Here is an 11,096-nt window from a genome sequence, read left to right on the forward strand (position 1 = left end):
AACGCAAAAAATGCTATTATCACTGCTTCCAGTAGTTCCACAGGTGGTAAATCATCTGAAGGAAACTAAATAAATAATGAGCCGGTAAAGGGTCATGGCGAAACGTTTCGCCATTTATTCCTAGAGTGACATACAGAAGAACATAACAATCAATAAGAAAACATAAATTTAAATATTTTGACATTTAACTTGACCACAAACACTAAAAGAGTTCGTAACATTCTCCCACCTTTTGGGGCAGAGGCCCAAAACTCTTCCTTATATTGTGTCTGATGGCACTTCAAGTGGGTACAAACGTTGAACTGCTCGTGTATACTCTCCATCAGCAGTGCGTACCTTGGCTACTCTTATGTAACCGTCAGCACCAGCAAAGGTTTCTACAATCCTCCCTAAAGGCCACTTAATACGCTTAGAGTCTGTCTCTATTAAAACTACATCACCTACCCTTAAATGAGAGTCCCTCTCCTTGCCCTTCTGGATGAGCATCCCGATGTACTCGTTCCTGAACCTTTCTCGTAGATCTTCCCTCAACTTATGAAGATACCTGAGGCGCCTGTTGAGTGAGTCATGATCGAGCTGGTCTAAGTCCGGCATCTCGCTCGAAGGAAGCCCTTGTGTGAAGCACGCGGGAGTGATGGGTTTTAGCTTATCGGAGTTGTCCGCGACGTAGGTTAAAGGTCTTGAATTGATCAAAGCCTCACAATCGTGCATCAAAGTCATCAGCTCTTCGTATACTAATATCTTCTGGCCTAAGTTTCGTCTAAGGAGGTCCTTGAGAGAACGTATCAAACGCTCCCACCAACCCCCCCACCACGGTGCTGCAGGAGGACTGAACTTCCACTTAATGTTCCTCACGCTGGAATAGGCCGCAATCTCTTGCCAGTCCAAACCCTTAAGAAGGTTATCAGCTCCGTGGAAGTTGGTTCCATTATCAGTGTATATCGTGTCAACTCTTCCACGCCTCGCGATGAACCTCCGTAAGGCCATGAGAAATGCTTCTGTCGTCAACGATTTGGTAAGTTCAAGATGTACGGCTCGGTAAACTGCGCAGGTGAATAAAATTATCCATACCTTCCCTCCCGACCGCAGAAAAAGTGGACCGGCTAGGTCTATACCTGTCACTTCGAAAGCGGCAGCTGGTTTTATTCTGTCACGAGGTAAAGGTGGTAAAGGTGTATCAGCATGCTTCACCGCGAGCCGCTTGCAGGGTATGCATTTGGAGACGGTCGAGCTGACGAGTCTTCTTATACCTGTGATCCAGTATTTCTCTCTGAGGGCTACCAATAGTATAGTAGGACCGGCATGGTACATAAGACGATGTTTGGAAGCAACTAATCTTTGAATAATCACATGTTTGCCCGGCAAGTAAATCGGACAGACAAAGTCAGAAGGCTCGTCGCTGAGAACTAATTTAGTGCGAATCCTCAGTAAGCCTTCTTCGTCTTTAAACATCTTCAAATTGTTCATCTTTTTTTGATCTACTTCCGCCCTTTCGGTCTGAAGAATCTTCAGGAGCCTCTTCTCAGCACTCTGGAACTCTTCACAGGTCAGTTCACCACTCTGTTTATCTTCTGCATTTTTACAGTTGTACGAAAATCTCAATATCCATGCTACCATCCTCACTATCATAGTGTATTTGGAGAAGTAGGTTAGCGAAGACAGGAATGTACTATAGTCTGTAGTAGTGTTAACAAGAACTACTTTCTTACTTTCTTTGTTAACTTCTCGCTCATCTACGATTAATTGAGATTTAGGCCATTCACTTTCTTTTGCTTTTAGCCAGGCAGGTCCCTCCCACCATTTGCTTTTCAGCAGTTGTTTGGCGTTGCAGCCTCTAGATGGTAAGTCGGCAGGGTTCATTATGCCTGGTAAGTGACGCCAATCTTCCACGTTTGTATGCTGTCGGATTTCTTTAACCCTGTTCTTGACAAATATGTTCCAATCACCTTCAGTAGTAATCCAGGTAAAAGCTACACTTGCGTCAGTCCAGAAAAAAACGCGGCAGTTTGACATATCTAAGGCTTGTTTAACCTGAAGATATAACCGTGTAGCAATCAATGCTGCCATCAGTTCCAAACGCGGTATGCTGACCTCATGGATTGGGGACACGCGCGATTTGGCTTGGACTAGTTGTACAGTGACTTCTCCTTCATAATCACTTCGTAAGAAGATAGCAGTTGCAAATGAAACCTTGCTTGCGTCACAAAAGACATGCAGACTGTTTTCACATTTGTCTATAGGCTTACAAGTAAGTCGACGTGGGATTCGGCAGTCGTTCAGCAAGTGAATATGTTTAGACCACTCCAAAAATTCCTTTTGTAAATTATCAGGTAGCTCACTGTCCCAACTCAGGCGTAAATTCCAAGTTTTCTGTAATATTAGCTTAGGTACAAGTGTCACTGGACATGCCAAGCCGACAGGATCAAAAACTTTCTGAGTTATAGAGAGCAAACTTCTTTTTGTAACGTTTTCTTTTATGCCAGTACCATGTGCGAAGTTGACGTTACAGAATAGTTGGTCCATATTGACGTCCCACATAAGGCCGAGTACAGACAAGTTATTTTCATTTGAAATAGTTTCTATACATTTGGACATGGGAGTAGTCACCCAACCTCTTAAATCAAATTTCGCATCTGACATAACTCTTTTTGCTTCTTCTATGAAGGTTTCGGCTTCTTCTTCCGATTCTAAACTGATGACACAGTTGTCAACATAGAATGAGTCTCTTAGTCGTTTGGCTGTATCCTTAAACTCTTCGGTGTACTTCTCTAAGTGGTAGTTTATTGTCGCACTTAGAAGAAATGGACTACAAGTTACACCAAATACGACTCGACAATGGCGGTAGGTTATAAACTCTTTCCTTTCATTATTCTTCCACCACAGGAATGACAGATATTGTCTATCTTCTTTTTTCAATGATATCTGCAGGAATGCTTTTTTAATATCGGACGTTATCCCAATAGCATGTTTTCTGAACTTTATCAATAGTTTTGGAATCAATTCCAGACAATTCAAGCCTTTTTCTAGAAACGAGTTAAGCGAATTCCCGTTGTAATCTCGCGCTGACGCGTCAAAGACCGGACGAACTCGTGTAGTGAGGCTGGTATTCTTAATGACAGCGTGATGGCACAGGTAGTGTTTAGGCTTCGATGCGTCATCAACTTCTTCGATTATGCCGTCGTTTAACCAATCTTCGAAGACATGTCCATAGTTATCAAACTCTTTTAGCTTTTCTAGCTTCTGCGTTGTTGACATCAGTCTCTTTTCAGCTAAATGTTTATTGTCAAGGAGTTCTCCATGATTTGGTTTCCACGGTAAGTCAACTTCGTACCGTCCTTCGTCATTAATCTTGATCGAGTCTCTAAACTGATCCATTATGACTGTATCTGTCTTCGCCTTATTCGCAACTTCCGCTGGATCTCGTATTCCAAGAGTTTCTAAGTCCCAAAGCTCTGATATCTGCAAATTATTCACCAATACTACGTTCGTCAAGACACTGCATGCGTTTGTAATAATGGGTCCTTGAAGAGTCCAACCGAATTTGGTTTTAATCGCAACGAGGTTATTGTTCAGTTCCAGAAAACTTTTAGTGAGCAAGGCGCCTGCGTGATCCGCGCCGATCAGTAGCCCGATGTCGGGTGCGGCCGCGTCGCCGACGTCGCTCAACGTGATGTTATTCCTTTGCAACTCTTTGAACATCTCGTGATTTATATTTAAATGAGGAACATACCCACAGAGCGTTGACTTCCCTCGCGCGGTCATTGTACATTGAAACTTTTTATCAAGGCTTCCTAAAGTAATCGCGTATGTATGAAACAGTTCCTTTTCAGTTTCTATTCCTCCAAAAAGGCAATTTGACACGATTTCGTTACCGATAGGTTTCAAGCCTAAGCTTTCAATAATGTCGCGACGTAAGTATGTCTTCTGCGCTCCCGAGTCGATAAAACATCGTACCTGTATACATTTATTATCGCTGACAATATTTGCCATAAACGTTTGCAACAGTGTAGTACTAGCCTTATATTGAGTTACGTTGTTACTTAAGTTTGACGTTCCAACATTCGAATTTTTCACGTTTTCAATTTGACTTGACGTTTTAATGTCAGGGCACATCAATACAGAATGACGTTTGGAGCAGAAAAGGCATTTTGTAAAATTCTTGCATTTTTTCGCATTATGTCCCGGTTTCAAACAAATTAGGCATGCTCCTTTTTTATTTAACACTTCCTTCCTAGCCTCATACGACATTTTATTAGCCTTGTAGCACTCGAAGCTGCTATGTGATGCCTTTTCACACCAAACGCAACAAATTTTCTTACCTGCGTCTTCCGTGGACACAAAGCATGCCGCGGTAGGTTGTTGAGTAGGAACGCTATGCAAACTGTCACCCGATGCTATCCGCTGCGCGCGAGCTGGATCCGCTCCTCCGACTCGACTTCGCGTTTCAGGAACTTCATAAGCCGGTTCAGATGATCGTCGCCTTTCTCCTCGGTTGCATGGGATCTCTGCCATGCTCGTAAAACAGATTCGGGCAAGGCGGACTCAACTAAAGGGAAAAGTAAAGCAGCATATTTATCTATAGTGACACCTAAGCTTTGCAGTGCTAATAATTGCGTATTTAATTTATCGTATAAGTGGCCTAATTTATAAGAAGTATTACCTTTTGCTTGTGCTAGTACAAGGTTAAGGAGCTCACGCACATAAATGTCGATCAACATTTCATCACGCGCAAACCTGGACTTCAGTTGCTCAATAGCCTTCTTGTAGTTAGCTCCCGACGGCGGAAAGCTCTCGACGATCTCTCGTGCTGGAGTATCTGGAACAGTGCACTGGTAGAGGTACTGAAACTTATCTCCGTCGTCAATTGTTTCGTCGTCGTGGATTTTCTGAAATTGACACCAAAAACCAATCCAATTTTTAGAATTTCCGTCGAACTTGCGTAACTCAAATTTTGGTAGGCGAAATCTTCTTGTATGACATGCTGTACTGCATGTCGACTTCTCACAACATTGATGAGACTTATCTGTATTATTCGACACATCGCTGCCGCTAGACTTGCGAGACCTCTTCACGCGTTCATTCTTCCGGGAAACGCTGTCGTACATGACTTTTATACGCTCCCAGTCGGTTATATACTTATCGCTGGTCATGCAATCCTCGTAAATTTCGTCTTCAGTCATCTCGTCCGTTTTTAGCCACTGTTCTTTTATACGCTGGTCAACGTTGAACAGGGAATCGGCTCGAAGCTGGAGTTTATTGAAGGCCGCGGTGATATCGTCGATATTTGCCGACTCTAGAATAGCGTTAATTTCACTTTTCGCGATTGTAAAAAGCCTCCTGGCTACACTACGTTCTTTTTTTAGTATTTCCATCTTATTTAACGGTCGCCAGATGAAGGAAACTAAATAATTAATGAGCTGGAAGAAAACTACCACGATACGTTTCGCCATTTATTCCTAGAGTGACGTACAGAAGAACATAACAATCAATAAGAAAACATAAATTTAAATATTTTGACATTTAACTTGACCACAAACACTAAAAGAGTTCGTAACATCATCTTTATTACTAGATTCACCTCCTTTTATCAATTTTAAAGCAGTTAATTTGACTTTATTCAAGGTCAAATTACTTTACCCACTAGTGGATAAAATACGTTTTTACCCGCTGGTATGAAAGGACAAAACACGTGTTTCCGAGCTGGTGAGGGGAAAATATTTAAATTATGTAAAGCTTTATTTTGTTTCCATTGTTAAGGCACACAGCAGATCTGTAAGGGCGACAGCGGCGGAGGCCTGGTATTTCCGCGCACGGAACGCGGCACCCAACGCTGTTACCTCCGAGGCATCGTGTCCACGGCTCCCCGGTCTGACGTAAGTAATGCCATAGCATAGATCAAATATAAGAAAATTATACCATCCCATACATTAAAATGCGACCGCCTAAGAACACGCATACTCTACACCACACATAGATGGCGCCACAAAGAAATGCCTTGTTTCATCGAATCTAGAGCAGAGCCCAACTGGGGTAGTACCTCCGCCTTACAGAAGACCGCAGCCAAATAGCACTAGACTCTACTCATCATAGCTGGGCACCGTTAATCAAATAGTTAACTTCGATAATCGTTAATCCGTTACTTAAAAAGTCAACTTCGTTAATCGTTAAAGCGATACATTTCAGTAGGTAAAACGGAAGTTAAAGTTAATCAATAATCCGTTAACACGTTATAAAAATAGAACTCCACTGTAGGTATTATGTATTTCTATTTACTAAGTATCCACCAAAAACCATTAAAACCTGTGTCGCCCATAGGTAAAAAACCGAAATGTAATAATTACGGTCTCTTCGGGCTTTTATGCTCGGGCTATAAATGCCCTAAACTTTATGTCTTCTTACCTTAGCAATAGAACACAAACAGTAGTTGTTAACAAAACTCGCTCTAGCGGGACTGTAGTCCAATTAGGAGTGCCACAAGGCTCAATTTTAGGTCCATTCCTGTTTTTGGTTTATATAAATGATTTGCCATGTATAGTGAAAAACTTTTGTGAAATAGTACTTTTTGCTGATGATACATCACTGCTTTTTAATGTTGACCGAAAATCTACGGATTACAATGTAATTAATAGCACGTTAGCTGATGTACTGCAGTGGTTTACTGTCAACAATTTACTTCTTAATTCTAAGAAAACCAAATGTATTCGATTTTCTCTGCCGAATGTTAAACCAATCGATACAAAAATACTTTTGAATGATGAATGCTTAGAGATGGTAGATACAACACTGTTTCTTGGTTTAACATTGGACAAAAATCTACAATGGAGTCCTCATATAAAGAAACTAGCAAGCAAATTAAGTTCAGCCGCATACGCCGTTAGGAGAATCAGGCAACTGACTAATGTTGAGACAGCTCGCCTAGTGTATCATAGTTATTTTCACAGTGTAATGTCATACGGTATTCTGGTTTGGGGCAAAGCAGCTGACATACAGACTATCTTTGTATTACAAAAGAGAGCCATTCGTTCTATTTACAACTTAGGAACACGTGAATCAGTAAGAGAACTCTTCAAAGAAATTAATATCTTAACTGTAGCTTCCCAATACATTTATGATAGTATAATTTATGTTGTTAAGAATTTAGACTGTTTCACTAAGAATTCTGATATCCATAATTATAACACTAGAAACAAAAATAAGCTTGCCATAAAGAAGTTTCGTGTCCGTAAAGTACAGAAGTCATTTGTTGGGCAATGCATTCATTTTTATAATAAGTTACCTGACACTGCTTTGAGATTACCCCTCCCAGCTCTTAAGAACTACTTAAAAAAATCATTGATGTTAAAGGCTTATTACAGAGTCGAGGACTATTTGACAGACAAACATGCATGGCCCGAACCAGAAACTACAAAAAACGAATAGCAATTAAAATAATTGTATTATGTATAGAGGACACAGTTCAGATAAGAAAGCACATCAAATATTTTATATTTTATGTTGTGTAGGTAAATTACATATTTAATGATATTGAGATTCATATTATCTTTTTCTTCTATGACAATTTGATATGTTTTCTCTGAAGAAGAACGACGTATTATTAAGCAATAATATAATTTATTGAAATTGATTTCCATAGAGTACCTAGTCTGTTCATATTCTTTGATGAATACTTTTGCATGTTAAATTGTATGTTGTTATTTAATGCATGTTAATTATAAGATGTAATGTTTTGAAAAGAAGTTGCCCGCCGAGTTTCTTGCCGGTCCCATAGTGGATACCCCCCTCCCAACTGAGGGGGGACTGAAATCTTCTCGAGGCTGAGGCGTAGGGTTAGAGCCGGCGTAGCTTTATTTGACGTTCATATGCGCATTGTAATATGCCTACTTGAAAAATAAATATTTCATTTTCATTTTCATTTTTTCATTTACCGCCGTTGGTTCCTAGGTTTTACTTCAGATTGGTAATTATTGGGTCATTCATGCGGTCGCGGTCGTGGTGCCTCGGTTCTTCAGATTGAGAATTGAGATGACAATTCGATGCTCAGCTGTGGGCCACGATAACTTGGTAGAGTAATCTAAGGCCCGCGCCGGACTCTAAACTCGATGCGTCGGTGGCGCGATTTGTCTGTCATGCCTGATGATTGCACTCTATTTCCAGGTTAGTGATCGATCTAGCACGCCTAATAAGATTTAGAAGATCTCAAATAAGTGATCCAAAGTCGCCAATCGGTCTTTAGACTGTTTATAACCGACGGATCTGCTTTTACCGATAAAACCTAGGTTTTGCCGTACTACGGGCTTTTACAGTAGCAGTAAGAACGTGGTTTTCGCGGCGCATCGAACCGTTTGGGGTGCTGGATTAACGATTAACGGACTCTATGAAATTTAACGGAAGTTAACGAATCCGTTAACATTTTTTAAAGTTAACTTAAAAGTTAATCCGTTAATCGAAATGTTAACTTCGTTAATTAACGATTAACGGATTAACGAGTTAATGCCCAGCTATGCTACTCATAGTGTTGAGTTCTACTCATCGGTCTATGGGCTAGTATGAAAGTACGCACACGAAGCGACGCAACTTTTGATACAAATAGGTAGAGTGGTAACTCCATACATCAGTAAATTCAGGTTATTTGTATAGGCATTTAAGTGACATCTAGCGACAATCACGCGTCAACTAGCGTAAATGATCAGTACTGCTACTTGTCAATAGATGTCGCGCCGAACGCAAAGTCTAATGCTCACTAATTTTTAGCTAATATTACAATAGTATTAATCAGTATTCTATTTTCAATTCCTTCTGCTTGTAATATAAGTTGTATTGTAAGCTGTTCTAATATTAATTTTTTGGCAGACGAGACATCGCTAGATGTCAGTTAACTAAGCCCAGGGCCGGATTAAGGGTAGAGCGAGTGGAGCGGCCGCTCTAGGCGCCGAATATGGTAAGGGGGCGTCAAAACCGTCATAGAATGGCGAAAGGAGCCAGAAATTAATTTTATTCAGCTATTGAAAATCTAGATTTGTGATTGTGATGCAGATTATCTGAAAAGTAGCACCATGTACAGCATTCATAAGGTAAGAGCTGTTGCTAGGGCGCCGTGAAAGATGTTTCTAGCTCTAGACGAACCACATTGTTGCGAGACTTGTGAGGCCGAACTACAAACTCAAAGTTACGGCGCTATCCAAACGCTTAGTGTTTATCCACAATCCAAAGCGGAGTTCTTCTTAAAGTCACAGATCTGGCCATTGCTTTTCTCTCCCATGCCTTGCCTTGGCCCTGAACTGAAGCTCAAATCCTACTGTTCTTGGTCTGCCAGAGCTTGGTCTTTGACCTCTTTTGTTTCATCAGTCATTTATTCTTGTTCTAGTGAACTCCTCAATAAATTCGCCGCGCAGGAAAGCTTTAACCTCACATACGTTTTGCCTATGAAAGATAATTTAAGGGCTCATATAGATCCCCCCTCCTCCTCCCCCATAAATTATAGGAAAAAAATTTCGCGCTCGCTTCGCTCGCGTTCACTACTTCCATTTGCTACGAATACATGTGATACATTTTAGTTAAGTACTTATCCAAATGGTTGTGAGGTGTCAGACGGACGCAGCGAATCTATAAGAATGGCGTTTTGGCTTCGGATCCCAAAAAAATTTAAACAAGGGGGCGCCAAAACAGTATCTCACTCTACCCTGATCGAGTGCGAGGGCCGGCGCTGACTAAGCCTATACAAATAACCCGCATTTACTGATGTACAGAATTACAACTCTTCCCTTACTTTATTCCTCTATGCAAGATATGAAATAAAAACCGACCAAGAGCCTGTCGGACCACGCTCAGTGTAGGGTTCCGTAATTTTCCGTATTTTTCTCAAAAACTACTGAACCTATCAAGTTCAAAACTATTTTCCTAGAAAGTCTTTATAAAGTTCTACATTTGTGATTTTTTTCATATTATTTAAACATAGATCAAAAGTTAGTGGGGGGGCGCACTTTTTTTTTTCCTTTAGAAGCGATTATTTCCGAAAATATCAATATTATCAATAAACGGTCTTAGTAAACCCTTGTTCATTTTTAAATACCTATCCAACAATATATCACACGTTGGAGTTGGAATGAAAAAAAATATCAGCCCCCACTTTACATGTAGGGGGTACCCTAATAAAACATTTTTTTGCAATTTTTTATTTTTGCGTGATTTTTTGACTTTGTTGGCGTGATTGATATACATATTGGTATCAAATTTCAGCTTTCTACTATAAGGGTTCCTAATTGACTACGGAACCCTAAAAATGGTAGTTTGGTTACGATTTTAACCGATTTCCATTTTCTTCCAGTTAACCTGTGGCGCCGGCTCCTACACCGCCTTCACACATTTGGTGAAACATGAGGCTGTCGTCACCAAGTTTCTGGACGCGCGGAGAGAGAGAGACTATGTCAATGAATTATAATTATTTATTCCATTGTAATCATAAAACGCTATTTCACCACACCAACTGGTAAAGGTTTACTTTGCTATTCGAAAACAGATAGCAAAATTGCGTTTGATCCACAAGAGTGCAAAGTAATTTCATACAACTTGATATCTTGAGCTGGCTGGTCGAATTTAACTATAAATGAATAGGTATTTTGAATCCAAAATATTGTTTAAATTGATAGATTTGATTTGGTTTGAAGTTTTATAGTCCGTATTTTGTTCGTGTTGGTGTGGTGAAAATTCTTGTGTTTTACTATTATACAGGGTGTTTCCTGTAACAGGAGCAATAAATTAAAATATAGAGCCTCTAACTAATCAGTAATTAAGTCCAAATGGTTTTAATTAATTAAACTGAAAAATAATTTTACCGTTATTTTCTAACAAAATAAATCGAGCCAGCAATGTACAGCCGTCAGCCGCCACACTTGGCAACCATTGATTCACTACTATCGTGTTTAGTCGGAATACTTCGTGGAATGTGACACAAGTGTCACAAAAAGGATGCTCGAGTTCTTCAATCACTTCAGTGATTATGTTTTAAGTATTTACAGATAACACTTGATATGATAGCAATAAAACTAATAAACAGAACGGACTTTTACGTAACTGTTTAGAAAATAACTTTGCAAACG

The 11,096-nt window shown here is 40.1% G+C and overlaps 1 protein-coding gene across 1 annotated transcript in view; it reads left to right on the forward strand.

Moving 5' to 3' along the window:
* The window catches only part of LOC125240143, a 31,825-nt gene extending 21,304 nt beyond the window's left edge, over positions 1 to 10,521 (forward strand). The window contains exons 12-13 of the mRNA XM_048147990.1: positions 5,758 to 5,873; positions 10,325 to 10,521. Coding sequence (XP_048003947.1) covers positions 5,758 to 5,873; positions 10,325 to 10,438 — 230 coding nt within the window. The 3' untranslated portion in view covers positions 10,439 to 10,521. The remainder of the gene's footprint in view (positions 1 to 5,757; positions 5,874 to 10,324) is intronic.
* Positions 10,522 to 11,096: the final 575 nt, after the last annotated feature.

This window comes from Leguminivora glycinivorella, chromosome 26 (assembly GCF_023078275.1).
Source record: "Leguminivora glycinivorella isolate SPB_JAAS2020 chromosome 26, LegGlyc_1.1, whole genome shotgun sequence".
Classification (NCBI taxonomy): Eukaryota; Metazoa; Arthropoda; class Insecta; order Lepidoptera; family Tortricidae; genus Leguminivora; species Leguminivora glycinivorella.